Source organism: Nelusetta ayraudi, unplaced genomic scaffold (assembly GCF_046127955.1).
Source record: "Nelusetta ayraudi isolate G7.1 ecotype Tasmania unplaced genomic scaffold, CSIRO-AGI_Nayr_v1 ptg000013l, whole genome shotgun sequence".
Classification (NCBI taxonomy): Eukaryota; Metazoa; Chordata; class Actinopteri; order Tetraodontiformes; family Monacanthidae; genus Nelusetta; species Nelusetta ayraudi.
Window position 1 is genome coordinate 860,644 of NW_027466063.1, and position 15,428 is coordinate 876,071.

General features: G+C 40.4%; 2 protein-coding genes across 2 annotated transcripts; both read right to left on the reverse strand.

Annotated features, from left to right (window-relative positions):
• Positions 1 to 8,842: 8,842 nt before the first annotated feature.
• On the reverse strand, positions 8,843 to 10,847 carry dynlt2b (dynein light chain Tctex-type 2B). Its single transcript, XM_076022624.1, has 5 exons — positions 10,211 to 10,847; positions 9,767 to 9,900; positions 9,505 to 9,574; positions 9,196 to 9,259; positions 8,843 to 9,091 (listed from the first exon to the last, which is right to left on the reverse strand). Exons 1-5 carry the CDS (start codon positions 10,255 to 10,257, stop codon positions 9,044 to 9,046), a joined length of 363 nt encoding a protein of 120 aa, XP_075878739.1. The 5' UTR covers positions 10,258 to 10,847; the 3' UTR covers positions 8,843 to 9,043.
• Positions 10,848 to 10,998: 151 nt separating this feature from the next.
• Positions 10,999 to 15,311, reverse strand: dnase2b (deoxyribonuclease II beta). The gene is made up of 6 exons (XM_076022618.1): positions 15,090 to 15,311; positions 14,731 to 14,905; positions 13,406 to 13,484; positions 12,945 to 13,106; positions 12,153 to 12,350; positions 10,999 to 11,561 (listed from the first exon to the last, which is right to left on the reverse strand). Exons 1-6 carry the CDS (start codon positions 15,200 to 15,202, stop codon positions 11,215 to 11,217), a joined length of 1,074 nt encoding a protein of 357 aa, XP_075878733.1. The 5' UTR covers positions 15,203 to 15,311; the 3' UTR covers positions 10,999 to 11,214.
• Positions 15,312 to 15,428: the final 117 nt, after the last annotated feature.

Below are 15,428 nucleotides of genomic sequence, written 5' to 3' on the forward strand. Positions count from 1 at the left end.
TCTTTAACATCTTAGCAAGCGTCATCGCTGAGAGGAGGACATCTGGTGATAGAAGATGATAATTGGACGTGACACTGGGCTTTCATCCCTCATACAAAAAAGTCTTTTGAATTGAGATGCAACAGCCACAACAGTTATACTGGGCAAGGTAAACATAGCTTTCCTCCTGACTCCATCATGGGGAGAACAGCCTTCACTCTCTGTGAATAGAAAAATAGAGAAGGTCACTCTTCAGCTCATTTTATAAGGTTTTAACGGAATCCACTATACTCTACTTACTGCTGCCTGCATATATTTGGTTTTATTGGAATTACTTTTGAAAGTGGAAGCTGCTTGTCAGAGATAGGTGCAACGTAGTCACTTACTCTCAGGTGAAAATCTTTGGCTACATTTAATTGACTTGGCATTCAACAACTTCTGAAAGCACGGAAAGACGGGTGCATATCGCTGAATTCAGAGTAATAAGCCAAGTCCATGGAGATCCCATGACATGCAATGACACTTAGTGGCTCAACTTGAAATGCAATGCATTTTGAAAGAACAAGGACGCTACTAAATGTTTCAGGACAGTACATGACTGCAGAAAAAGCACTGCTCCTATTTAAACTTGTAATTAACTTAAATATCTGATTAGTTGCACCTTTCAGAAACAATGTCAATATCATCTGGATGTTCGCTCTACAAAATGATTACTAAAATATGAGGAAGATTTGTTTATTTGTTCATTAACAGATAAATGGTTCTTACTGACTGGTTGGTGCCTGTTGGTGTCATATGATGAATGACAAACTGAATTTGACGATTACAAAAACGATGTTGGTACATTTTACATATGTCAGACATACAGACAGACAGTTATATGGTTGTATTGATTACAATAAACAGTAATGCAAGCTGAAACCCAAAATGTCAGCCTTGTCCTTGACCCTGTCAGACAATTAGATCCGTTAGACAGCAGACATGTTGTCGCCTGAATGCACAAGTAACCGTTGACGTTTCAATGTACAATTTCATCCTGCAAGTCTTCCACATTTTGGGAAAGACATATTTGAGAGTTCCTCAAATGCACACTCCCACAGATTGAGTGGCATCAAGACATAAATTAATTGGAAAATGAAGGGCGAGATGTTCAGTCTTTGTGAAAGCTGAATGGCCACCATCAAGGGAGAATCTCCCAAATACCCATATGTGTGACTTGATAAGGCCTTTAATTATGTTTTTGAGTGATGGGGCTCTCTCTCTCTCTCTCTCTCTCTCTCTCTCTCTCTCTCTCTCTCTCTCTCTCTCCAATGAGTAGCACTAAAATCTCAATTAGCAGTAACTAGAGAGCTGTAATTTAGCAGTAACTTAGTAATCAATAGGAAGGTGAATACTGACGACTAACACGGGTCTGTTTCTCAGCACCCAGTGCTCAACAGTCTCTTAGTCTCTTGTTGATCTGAAGATCACTGTTTATTTATTTATTTGTTCGTTGTCACGGCGCTGCTGCTCGATCCCTCAAGAGAATCGCATTGACTCAACTGTCTATCCACTGGATTTGTGTGCGCGTGCGTGCGTGCGTGCATGTGTGCAATTGTACCCCTGAGGCCGTCAAATCTGGACACCTGTGTTTATTCACAGCTCCTGCCAATCAACCTCACCCCTTGCCTGCATTATGAAAGACTGCCTCAATCTTCCATCCCTACCACCAGATGGTCAAGTGGCTTCCCTGCTGTGTGTCCCTTGCGTGTTGTCAAGACACCGCCATGCCCACTTACTCCTTTACGCCTTTACGTTTAAGTATCTTCGCCTCGCTCGGCTCCCATCTTGCTGTAATCTGTCAGCTTGAATCCAAGTCTCCAGAGTCAAACCCTTCACCTCGCTAATTCTGCTGCCTGCCACCTGGCCGTTCTCCGTCAGCTTTCACTGCCTGTTTCCTGCCTCTCCCTGGAGTCGGTCAATGGAGAAAACTTTCCTCATTAATAAACCATTTGAATCATCCCAGTGAGACGTTTTAGCAATGTCACGCAAAGGGGGAAGTGCTTATTGTTGTGGTTATTGGCAGTTAAGTACAAAAGCACAATATTGTGTGTGATTATTGTTCATGTCCAATCGTTCTACTAACAACATCCACTAGCGAAGGTAGTAATACGTGACAGCAGATCATGATATCATATGTAAATTTACACACACACACACAAACACATCATTGTTACAAAGATAAAATAAAGAGAAGATCAGATAAGGCTTTTTAGTTTCATATATAAAACAATTTGGATTTTTTTTTTTCAGTTTCTCACCCTGCACTTCACTTTTCCACTCCTGATATTTTTGTGTGAAAAATCTGTCACCTTCTACGCATACACTCCAACCAAAGAGCACCTGTTTTATTTAAAGGACCCAAGCAGCACTCCTTCTTCTTCTTTCCTTCATTCAAAAAGTCATTGTTGATTTGAATGGAGTGAGATGTGAGATTTAAAGCATCTACATTAACCTAAGTAATTAAATAAACAAACAAATAATGACACTAAAAAAGATCATCACAGTGCAGTATCGCTAAGCTCTTCCTGCAAACCCTGCTGATCATAACATCGTCAGCAGGTTGGTGCAAAGAGTGGCCTCATCAATGCATGGACATGATGTCAAAACACAGTTTATCCAGGAAAGCTAAATGCAGACACGGCCTCTCTTGGAGCCATCTGGAGTACAAATGAAAGTCAATAGATGGCCTCAAATCAAAACATTGTCAAGCCTATTAATCCCTGTGAACACAGAATATTTCTAATTGCGCCGTCTGTCAGCAAATATTTGCTGACAAGTAACTGTGAGCAGAATTAGTAATTTGTATTGAGAATGCGCCGGACTGGAAACACAATTCAACAACAAAAAATAGAGAACATCCAAGACGGAGCTTTGACCTTTCTCAAGAGTGCCTTCACATAATTCTAGGCTAGAGCCAGCCTAACGAGTAGCTTTCTAAATAAACTTATTGATTCAGCTTTCGCCGTCACTGCTACCTCAGGAGGCCCTAACTAAGAAAAAAAAGAATATAATGAAGGAACGTAGCTATAGAAATGTGCTGTTTTGCTAATTTTTTGAAGATCTGTGTCCTCAAGCAGAGAGAACCAGAAAAACACACATTTGCTTTATTTGTTAACATGGAAAAGATCCATCTTTCTGAAACCAATTCATTCTTTTACCTTGCCCAGTTCACCAAGCTCTTTTTTTTTTTTTTTTTAGAAAGTCACACCAAGTCAGTGCATCTTTACTTGGTGAGGTTGTTACCTCAGGTAAATCAGTGTCCTCAGGCCACATTTGAAATATGCAGGTTGTCTGACTGTGAATTTGAAGGTAAATAAGAAAAGGAGATAATAGTCTGCCCTGTTGAGCTCCATCTCATAAAGCCCTTTTGATGTCACATACAGAGGACAGGACAGCACAAAGTTGATACAAAGTAGAAGTGAAATGAATGTATTTGCAAAATAATAGCCATCCTGTACTTAAGGTAGCAGCTAATCTCCGGCCACCATTATTCAACAGATGTTGCATTTCCTGATAACTTCCTTTATAATGGTCTTCAAGTGTAGAAAACACAAAAATATACCAAAAGAAGTGTATGACTCAAAGGAGGACATGCAGCGCCTAGTGTGAAATGCATCCAGTGATGAACTAAATCTAATCTGCGGGGTGGTAACACCTTCCACTGAGGCTTTAAAGTCCTCTCACAACATATTTTTTTGCACACGTAACTGCTGCTGTGTGGAGTAGGATGTAGGTAAACACGCTGCTCACCACTGCTCCATCTCTGTCAACAAAGAGTTGTATTGTTCCCTGAGATGATGTGTTTTTTTGTTGTTGTTGCTCTTACATTCTACTTCCAGAGAATGTGAGGTGAATCAGCAATCAATTGATTGAATGCTTGTTTTCTTGGACCTTCTCACCCGCCGACACCATTTCAAGGTTGTCCAGCTGGGAGGATCGCCTGCATGCCAAATCCTAATGGAAATACATTTAGTTTAGCATATAAAATGAAACTGAACATCATAATACTCTTGAAATCATTATCAAGACTTTAAAGCGAGTGAGACTTCAAAATGATTCTCGTACTAAATAGACAATGGTCGATTTAGTCCGCGTTCATGAAAATTTAAGGTTGGTATTGCGTAACACAGACTAAGCAAATGCTCACTGGATAATCCACAAGTAAATATTTCTAATGGTCGTGGAATCTCCCTGCTAGTGAAATGCTATAACACACAATGGGCAATATGTGTTTTTGAAACAGCTGCATCCAGTCTCTCCCCTCCTCTGCTCTCGCTCCCCTGCACTCCCCGTCCCCAGACCCCCCACCTCCCCGCCTCAGTATTTCTCTCACAGCTCACCAGATGAAAACACAACTGGAGATGATCTGTCTTGGAAGGCATCAGTCCCAGAGAGAGAGCTGGGGTCACCAACATGGTGCACACGGGCACCAGGTAGCCCCCAAGGACCACATGAGTTGCCCGCAGGCCTGTTCTAAAAATAGCACAGCTCAGTGAGCGCCGTCTAGAATTTTATTTTATCCTGTTGTTATTGATTTGTAATCACACTTGCATTTTTATAGATTTCAAAATGTTATTATCTTAAGAATAAAATGATTAAAATATTTTATTATACATGAAGTCGTAGAGCAGTTTCGGTGAACTTTGATTACTCAAAATAAAGCGTTGAATATTGATAGTATCTGTATCCAAGCTTTGTAAGTCATTGTTCAAAATTAATAATAATATATAACCAAAGGCAAACTGAGGAAATTTCCTATTTCAGAAGAGTGTAGCAAAGTGGTTGCCCTTCGAATGACTCAGTACCCAGGAAGTAGCTCTCAGGTTCAGAAAGGTTGGTGAACCCTTGTCTGGAGAAAAGTCCTGTCCAAGGCAAGACGTCCAGTGTGGTTCCAGTACTTAAATCATCCTGAGGAGCCCAACTTAGTCTACTTTAGTCTAGATTAGTGTTTAGTTTGAGACTAGTGGCGCTAACCTCACACATCATAAAGATCATGAAGAGGGTCATGCTGAATCACCTGGAACCTCTGGTGAACTCAAAGCTGGATCCACTATAGTTGACATATGTCCAGGTCCTGGATTTGAAGATGCTGTAATCCACCACCTGACTACACCGTGAAGGAGGGAGTCGACTGTCACCTGGCTGCTTGGATTATCAACTACCTCACCACTGCATGTGAGGTTGCGACTGTGTGCCGACATATTAATCTGCAGTTAATGGTACAGCTATTTCCGGGAGTGTATCTGAGGGGAACGAATAGGGATATCGGCTGGTCATCAAGGACTTTATCAAATGGTGTATAAAATTAAAAAAATAATAATAATAACAATAATAATAATAATAATAATAATAATAATAATAATAATAATAAAATAAAGGAGATTCTCATCACGTGTTGTTGACTTCTGAAGAAAGTAAACAACATGGGTTAACATCCTAGGTTCAGATATTAAGAAATTCACATTGTACAAATACCTGGGTGTTTACCTGAACAGACTTGGACTGGGCAGAATACATGCGGCCACATACAAAAAATATAATTTTGATATATTTTCAAGCATAATACGGTTCTTTTTGTTATTTATTTATCGTTCGTCTGCCCTGTTTTTCTCTTTTATGTACTGTGCTGTGCAAATTAATTTCCCCACAGGGATGAATAAAGTCTACATTTCCTTACTTTCTATCATTGAATGGAAAGCGCAAATTGGACATAGGCAATAACGAGCCTTTTAATAATATGCTGCCATATTACAACAGCACTGCTGTTGCTGTGGTGACAAAATATGACGGAGACGACGAATTGTGTTTTAGTTCATATTCTTCTTTCGTCTATCCCAGCTACCTTGGGGCAACAGCATAGACTAGTAGTCCAAAAGCAATCATTGCACAAATTACCACACAAAGTTACACCTACAGAAAATGTATAATTTTCGGAAGACTAAGAATGAAGGCTCACAAATACCTGAAGAGGGTGCCAATGAAAGTAACACAAATCTACATTCTCATGAGCAGGTTGCTATTCATAGCTACCCATTAAGATGCCAAAATGAAATAGGCAGCACGGTCAATAAAAAGTCTTTTATTTCTCTTAAAAAAATAAAGTAAATAAAGACCAGATCACATTGATATGTATAAGGTTTTTTTTCAGTTATTATTCCCTTCAGTATGAAAAAGAAATCCACTTTGCAGTGTGGATGAAACACAATAGAATGTGAAAAATAATGCCAGCTACGTGCACAAATAGAGGAGGACCGTTTGTTTGTTGCAAATAGCCTGTCATGTTGTATTGTTGTTGCATCCGCTCAGTCAAATAGCCTCATTTGAAGCAATAAGATAGAGCAGACGCACTGCACAAGCACAGTTTCTCAAGGTCAAATCCCCATCATGGTGGCTGCTACCCAATCATAGAGAAATTAAGCACATAAATATAAAAGCAGACTCCCAGTATACATTTTATCTTCTGAGCAAGACCAAAGCTAGAAACGAAGCGTGAGACATTTTCTTTTCCAAATGCTGCCTCCTTTCATCAATAACCTTTTTGTGGCGCGCGAAAGCAAGATGCGGCCGCAAAGGGAAAAAACCCTGCTCACATGAAAACCGTGTGGCCCGATCCAAATGCGCACACCTGCTCATCTTAATAACCTACGTCTTTGATGAAAGGAAATGCAAATTGGACATGTGACGCCGCTCCATGTCAGTAACTGTATTTCTGCCAGACATGGAGGACACAAATGTAGCATGAAGAGAATTTTCACTTCAGTGTGACATACGTGTTTGGTAGCATGTGTCTGATTTCAACAAAAGGGCACAGAGCATTTCCTTCATATTTTACACATTAATTTCCAGTGCTCCGGGGACCTGTCTCAATCTACCCCAAGACATCCATGACTAAAACCTTACTACATAACAGGATTTAAAGATTCTCATAATTTATAATCAAGCCTTAAATCTATGGTGCATGTGAACATGACATGACATGAGGGGTGTATATTCTTTTAAACCCTGGTGTAAAAGGTGTAAGTGTGTGACATGCACACTTTGCAAAGAGCTAGCTATATTCTAGTTTAGCCCCCCTGAAGCTTAGCTATAAATTTGGCTGTGAGGCAACAATGTACGTTAGTAGACAGTACTGCTTTTCTCCTGAGCGGCACCGTAATCAATCCAATTGAAACTTATTGCAAATTTGATGTTTGCGATATAGCTTGCAAAATTAACTCTGACGTGACATTCATCTCACATGACCAGTGCTATCGACACGGTGGCGCAGTGGTTAGCGCTGCCGCCTCACAGCAAGAAAGTCGTGGGTTCTCCCCGGGTTCTCCAGCTTCCTCCCACACCCCAAAAACATGCATGTGAGGTCAATTGAACACACTAAATTGTCCATAGGTGTGCATGTGAGTGTGAATGGTTGTTTGTCTCTATGTGGCCCTGCGATGAACTGGCGACTTGTCCAGGGTGTCACCCTGCCTTCGCCCGAAGACAGCTGGGGGGATAGACTCCAGCAGACCCCCCCCGATATAAGCTGGTATGCATGAGTTAGAATTGCTATTAGAGCACTGTCAGTCTCACCAAAAGCACTCGCTTGGCATTTAATTACAACAAAGTATCATGGACATAATGGTCAAGTCATCAAGTGTATCTTGTCTTGATCTCGTCCAACAAGAGCGGTTATGGTGTTTTGATTGGCGAGCATTTATGTGCAATCGGTTGCCAACGGAAAAGCGATCAGTACCTTGGGAGATGAGTGTTTACTGAGAAAAATCAATATTGTGGCTTAATGGATTTTGGCTCAGGGGAGCGCTGCACAGACAACTGCCAACAGAGGCTTTAATGTGAGCTTGCATGAAGACAGAGAGAGGTTGATCCCCTTTACAAACATCATGTGAGAGGTCATTCATTCAGGAAGATATTGACTTGTAGTTGTGTACTCCTGAAACATTTAAGGTACATTGATGCAAAGGGTGCTTGAACAGAGTCCACTACAGGGTGGTAGACTGCAATAAAAAAAAAAAAAAAAAAAAATCAATTACTTGGCAAGTGATCTTTTTGACGGGAGTCATTTTGTTATGTCACAATGTGAACAAAGGAAGACAAACACATATTTTCATTAAAGCAGAATGTTTAGCGGTCAATCAGACACTTATTGTGGTTAATCAACTGGTGAGAGAACTGCATATTATGAAAGGACTAAAACACTGACAAATTGGACAAGTGAATTCAAACATCCAGAGAAGGCAAAGTTATGTTCACCTCTAAAAGGTTGTAATGTAATTTAGATACTTTCTGAACTTCCATACCAAAGCCAAATATCCAAATACCTGAGTTGATACGGACAAAGGGCATGCAGGTGTTAGGTATCTTGTTATTACACATCCAACTTGTATAATAGAGGAAGACATTTAAGTAGCATGTTTTGCAATTTTAAGAGCCAATGCAAATATTTGTTTTGAAATTGACAAAATAAAATTGTAAAACCCCTACAAGATCCACAACTTGATTGTACTGGACAACTTTAGAGTGCACCTGCCTCACATTTACTGTAGATAAATTATTTATGAATACAAACACATCATTTAAAAAAATAAAAATAAAAATAAAAATATTTAATAATATATTCAGAAAAATGTTGTGCTGTGGTTGACGTTACAGGGACCAATACTGACTTCCAGTGGTCATGCTGTGCAAATACAAGCACTTGAAGCGTAATTCTGCCTGCCTCAAAGTCTCACACTTCTTCTGGGCTTCAACACCTGATGCAACTGCCTTAAATTTAACATTAGTTCCATTCAAACACACAAGTCCCAGTTGAAACATGGAGCACTTCAGAAAAGCATCACTTTATTTACCAGAAAAGAATCCTCAGCCTTTTACAGTATTTACATCAGCAACTTCAGCAGAGTACAAAAAAGTGTTTATGGGTCAATTTCACCCATCGATTTCTGCACTGGTTGCAGTATTTCAGGATCAGTCCGTCAGCATCAGTACGCCGTAATCCCTTTGCCTTCATCCATCCTTCATTCCCTCAGTAGTAATAACCTCCAAAAACTGTCACCACACAGAACAAGCTATCCTGCAGAAGAAAACAACAACAACAAAAAAAGAAAAATCAATTGAGAAACAAAAAAGGGAAATATCGTGGCACTGTTTTAACAACAAATGATCAGTAAGACGTACATTTATGAAAACTTCCTCTGCATAGCTGTCCGTGTCAGCATCCCAGAAACACTTTGAGGTCATCCTGGTTAAACGCAAAGCAGGTAGAAAGTTTCTCCTTTTATTGTTTTTTTCTGTCGCTCTTTCCGTCCACAATGTGCTTTAGACTCCAATGTTCATGATATGTAGGTAACAATCGAATAAACATGAGTATAAACTGACATGGCAGTCCGGATTGAGCACACAGGCCTTTGGGTCTAACAGGCATGGTTTACAGGATTGTGTCATTTGGGTGAGCAAAAAAAAAACAAAACGGTCCAACAGACTCACTTGACTCCTTGTCCTCGGAGTTCTCCAATCACAACTTGGACGACGAGCTTGTACCTGTCATATCCTAAAGCTGTTGGAGAGAAAAGCTTGCTGTAAACAAAGGCTGTTACAAACAAGGCTTTTACAAGTAAAGTAAAAACCCTTCTCATTCGCATTTTCTTGGTCCCAGTTTTTGTTTATTTTGTTTATAAATCCCCTTCACAATAACCCTCATGCGAAATATAATAAACTACAACCAACCCATAAGTTATAGGTTACTTACTTTTTACTTTTTCTTTAACAGTGTCTGCTAGTGATCGGCAAAGCTCTGGCACTTCATCGGGCTCGTAGAGCATCCCTGACAGCCGTTCCTTCACGATTTCACGGATGCATTCCTTTACGACGGCCGGCTTAAACCTGGCACATTTGGACAGTCAAGTTGTTGTTGTTGTTGTTGTTGTTGTTGTTGTAAACGTATCGTACATCGACCCAACTGAATCAATCTTCCGTAATAAGATAGCGCTAACCCTTACAACCAGTATTCCATTGAATATCTCCTGTTCAATTGTCAATGTGTTCCCAATTGTAGCCACAACAAAAGTGGCTTCAACGCCAAATAAATAATAATATAGAATGACGGGGACAAGGACGTAAATAGACAAACTCGCTCGCTAAATGCTAAACGTCGCCGCCACAGGTATAAGTGTTGCTGGTGTTCGCCACTCACTTGTGCTGGTGTTTGGGTCGTATGAGGTAGGTAGCCGAACCCTCCATTGCATGGAAGTATGAACCTCGAACCTATTCTTGCTGACAGGAACAAAAGGAAGGACATAAAAGTAAACAGAAGGGCGCTAGCTTATCGCTAGCAAGCAAAAACTCGCGTTACCTGTTACCATAGCGACGTCTCATAGTACTTCCTTGTTTCAAAATAAAGCTACAGTGAGAACGGTTCAAGAATGACTTTTTAATGTTACGCATACAAATTTTAAAAAAAAAATAGTATTAAGTTTGTTATTCCAGGAAAATTGTTTATTTTTTTCCCCCTCATGGAGTAGTGCCTTTTTCTTGCAACTGTTGACATACAGGCAAACAATTTCCTTCTCACCTTCGCTCTATCACACGAACCTTTAAGCCTTTTTTAAATGGCACATTTTCGACGAAAAACCTACCCCAGGTCCTTTATGCTGTCTTTGTTCTTTTATGTCAGAGCTTTTGGCAAACCAAGATTTCGCCATAATTATCGAATCAAATCAAAATTTATAAATTACTGTCTTGACACAGAATGACCACTAGAGGTCACTGTTCGCCTCTTTGCAAGAATTCGTTTTCTGTAACTCCCAAAGATGCATCAATCCTGTTTTTTGGTTTGTTTGTTTTTTTGTTTTTTTAAAGCAAAGGTTAAACAGATGCAGCGTAGCTCCTCGTAGAAGCAGACACGACAAATCTACAAAGCCTCCAGTCAAAACTGTTTTTAGATTGTTGCAATACCCACTTGCTTTAGGTATCAATGAACTGTTTAAACACTGTTTTATTGTTGCTAAGGTCATATACTGTAGATAGTCAATTTTTAGACATTTACCGTGGAGAGAACATAGACCCCTATTTTCTTTTTGTTTCAGTGAAATACAATATTGGTTAAACAATAGTCTGATTTACATGTCCACATTTCACTAGCATCAACCAAAAAAACAACAACACAATTTCAGTCCTTCAATTCCAAATCAAACCTGTTTAAATGCTGGTTTTACATTTATTGTACCAGTTGACCGCCTGTCTGAAGGCCTTGTAAATGATGGGGTTGAAGGTGCAGACCAGACCCCCACCGCGCCAGATCTGGGCCTTCTCTCTGTTCAGGTCCCCCAGACACGTCACCTGCTCTTCATACAGCAACGACACGCACCACTTCGAGTGGTCGTGGTTGGACTGGAACTGTACCAATCCGGGAAGTTTGATTCTCTTAATGTTCATGGTGTGCCTGTGCAAGGAGCAGTTGGAGGGCATATCATGTCCCATCGTCCGCCAGGTTTCCACCAGCAAGTCAGCATCCAGATCCTGGGCCACCCAGCCAGTGTAGATGTCTGGGATAATGTCAGTAAGGAGATAGTGACTTGGTGTATATTACCGTGGCTAAGCTTACATAAAAACACTGTACCAGCTTAATTTAGAATGCTTTTTATGTTTTGATTTCAGACTACTGGTTTAGTAGAGGAATATTGATAGATAGATAAAATTGTATTTTCAGATCTGAAAGTGGTGCAGTTGTGCTTTAATTTGTATCATTAGATCATATCCCTACTGCTGAACAAACAGGACTTTAATGCTGTGGAAGCGTGACCTCTTATTATTCTGTACTCTCTCCCTCTTCAGCACACTTTTTTGGAGGGCAAGATAAAATTTCCGTGAATCATTGGTAATTATGAATAAAAAGTAACAAATGATCTGTCTTTTGCGTCATCAGACGCACATAAGGGACCTTAGTGTACTGTGACCCCTCACTGACCAGAGATAATGCTAAGCTAAATGAGCAGCTGTTGCAAACAAGAGTTGCAACACGTTTTTACAAAGTTGTTTAACTGCAGTTTAATTGTCAGATTGTGCAGCCAGTGTGTCAGGCTGCCATGTCTGTAAAGAAGCCTCTCATCCGTTTGTGTCTTTTTTTGATGTCTTACCGTCTACGAATTTTTCAGATTTGGCAAAGCTGACAAATTTTTCCCCTTGCATCGAGAAAATCTGCTCCACTCTCCTATCTGAGGACAGCTGCGGTTTGGTGCCGCCACATAACTGAGCCAACTGTGGTAGGTCAGCCAGGAACGGGGCAGGAACAGAGCAATTGTAGAGACGCGGGTAGATGTATGCCATCTGTTTGACTGGAGACATGAGAACAATGCATCACAAAGAAGTAAAGGTGAAAGAAAGTGGTATATATGTAGGTAAAACTAATGGGCATATTAAAAAAAAAAAAAAAAAAACACTTTGACTTCGACAGTATCACTAGACTTTAAAAAGAAACATTCACAGTGTCAACAATTTTTCTTGGGAACAATTCTACCGACTACAAAAGCTTTATTTATTTTTAAAAGGATAGTTTGCTCAAAACTGGAATGTCTTCCTATTGACTTCCCACCCAAATTCCGATGAGGCCTCTGGGGAGATTTATTTCCTCAATTAAAAAAAAAAAACATCTAAACTCAACCATTAAGATTTTAACCAAAATATCCACGGTAGTTTCCGAGCCAGGATTCATTGATTGTGAGTGAACTGCCCCTTTAAACATCAAAAGACAATGACTGCAGGTTCGGATTCTTGTTCCATGTCCATGTGGACCGATGGCACTGATTGCCTTACATAATACCAGATAACGGCGCGTTCATGGTTTCGGCAAATAGAGAGTTTTGCAAGCCGATGCCTGAGATGATGGCAGAGGCTGTGGAACACGTCGGGCCTCGCAGCAGGTCACTCACCTATGAGCAGGAGCTGATCATAGTTGTGTGTCGCGCAGAGGGCTGTCTGCCCGTTGACTTTTCCAGAGGAGGGGTAAACATAGCCTCTCTCAGGGAATGAGGGGAAATGGGGGACGGTGTGGGACAGCCAGAAACCTTGAGAGCGGTCAAAGAGCAAGACCCCTGCAGGAAGAACACAAATCATTTTTAAATGATTTACGTGTGTTTAGACTCCAGACCTCACTCTTGGAAACAGTTTTGCCAATCTCGCGGCTTGATTGCTTTTTTAGCATTTTGTATAGAGCACAGTGTGCTGATGTATTTACATATGATTATCATTAACGCAAATGGGCTGATTGCGCGGAGGTCCAAAAACACTCCAAATGTGGACATTGTATTTGCATTGAGCAGTCTGCAAAGTAACGGCAAAACATTGACCTAAATAAGTAACAACATTGTCTTAATGAAATGTCAAACTTTACCTTTGCTGTGTCCGTATCCCTTGACGTAGTCCATGTTTGGCGGCGCATCGTTGTAGAGTGCATAGACTGAACTGTTCGACTGAAACAAGTGTGCCTTTTACAAATACAATACGCAATATAGCAAAATACAAATATAGCAATTGGCATATAATTTGGGTGAACTAACTTATTCTAAAATAATATCTCATCTGATCTCTCATCTGTCCTGGATCTTCATTGAACGTGCGCTCATGATCAGGCTGCGGATGTGGAAACTGGAGCATCTTAGAACAAATTGCACCAGGGAACTGATTTCATGAGCAGTTTGTGCAAACACTCAGTGGCTTTTCACAAAAATTGATAAGCGATGGGGACAGAATTCTGTGTTTGTTTGTCAAATATGACCCCACGACTGCAGAGCACGTGGTCATGGCAAGACCGGACAATAACAAATTGCAGACTAGATGATGAACCAACGGGGATTCTTGCCCCCCCCCCCCCCCCCCCCCAAAAAAAAAAAAAAAAAAAAAACAAGATGCAGTGTTCCACTTTTTCATTGTTTCAATTGGAATCCTGGTGGGTAGCCAGCCTGTAATTTAATATTGCCACTGAAAAAACATGAAAGCAAATCAATACTCCGGGTCAAACAAGAGGTGGGGTGGTTTTGCAAGGACACTATTGGGCTGCTCATTGCTCAGTTCCAGATCCACTTAATAAACAACTGGTAAACTTTGAAATTTTCCTGCATGTTCACGTTCATGCCTCCTTCTCTTGTAGAAAGAGATCCAACCCATTAGAAAGGGGGAAGGAGGTGACTTCACATGCTGTGGTAGCGATGCGGGCTTCAGTGGGAAGCTGTTTTTGTGAACTGCCCAAGGTCATTTTAACCATGGCAACAATACTCTCGGGTCATCATCGTCTTGATGTTGTTGTCAGTTGTTTTGCTAGTTCTCATGATAATATTACTTAATTTGGTGAAATCCTCATCCTTTCTTTTGAGCCGCATCTGGCCTTTTTTCATAGTTTTGTTTGTTGAAAACCTCTCCAGTTTTCTGCTAAGAATTATTGGTATTTTTTTATTCCACCATATTTTTTTTTTATTGATCATGCATGTGTAGGTGAGTAGTAGGGACTACAAAGAACTATCCTGAATTGGTTCACCAAACTTCCCCAGTTACAAGTAAATATCTGTGTCTCAGTTCCCCAAAAAGAAAATAGTCAATTCAGCAAACTGTGGCGAGCTTGACCCATGTTGGCACTGAGACAAGGTTGCAAATATGTGACGGATTAAAAATAAAATGAAATCATCATTCATCATTGGAAGGGAAGGTTAGGTTTCCTCTTACCTTGTAGGCCTGTCCCTTATAGAGCTGGTTGAGGGTATTACCAACAGCTCCTTGACTGGTGTTCACCATGAATTTACTCATCTGCCAGCTCCCGACCGACGAGTCCAAGTACATGTAATCCACCCCACTGCCGACCTCGCCAATCTTATAACTGGGCAGTTTGTAGATGATAAACCTTCAGTAAAACAAAAAAATATAATAAAACATTTTTAAAAGATAACGTTAATTCATAAAAAAATTTTTAAAAAATTAAAAAAAAAAAACATAATTTAGCAACCTTCTCTTCAAGAGATGGAGGTAAAAAAAAAAAAAAAACTGGAGATATTTCAACTACTTTGAAATACCTCCAATCTACTCACCAATCCACTGGTTCACCAGCTTCATTTTGACAGGAAATGCCGCTGCTACAGCACGGTGTGCGGCACAGGAATATGACAGCAATCAGCAAGAATGAAGCGATACTGGAGACCATTGTTAATGAGTTCTCTTGTGAACGCAACGTGGCACAGAGTGAAAAGGACAACACTTTCTCATCCTTGCCGCAATGAAAGTGACACTGAAAGGGACCAGAGCACAGCACAGCTGCCAAGGGGTGCAAAACGGGAAGTGATCACATGAGAGTAGGATGTCGATGGAACCACTAGACCTTAAAGTCACATGATGAAATAAGAGATTCAAGGTTATTCACACTGGATGTT

What these genes read in the sequence shown, in the direction of transcription:
- dynlt2b (XM_076022624.1), bottom strand. Translation starts at nt 10,257, where the DNA reads ATGGAGGGTTCGGCTACCTACCTCATACGACCCAAACACCAGCACAA. An exon ending in CGACCCAAACACCAGCACAA is followed by an intron (nt 9,901 to 10,210) that starts GTGAGTGGCGAA and finishes CAAATGTGCCAG; the next exon opens with GTTTAAGCCGGCCGTCGTAA. An exon ending in CTCCGAGGACAAGGAGTCAA is followed by an intron (nt 9,260 to 9,504) that starts GTGAGTCTGTTG and finishes GCGTTTAACCAG; the next exon opens with GATGACCTCAAAGTGTTTCT.
- dnase2b (XM_076022618.1), bottom strand. Translation starts at nt 15,202, where the DNA reads ATGGTCTCCAGTATCGCTTCATTCTTGCTGATTGCTGTCATATTCCTG. An exon ending in GCTGGTGAACCAGTGGATTG is followed by an intron (nt 14,906 to 15,089) that starts GTGAGTAGATTG and finishes GTTTTACTGAAG; the next exon opens with GTTTATCATCTACAAACTGC. An exon ending in TGATCAGCTCCTGCTCATAG is followed by an intron (nt 12,351 to 12,944) that starts GTGAGTGACCTG and finishes TCATGTCTCCAG; the next exon opens with TCAAACAGATGGCATACATC.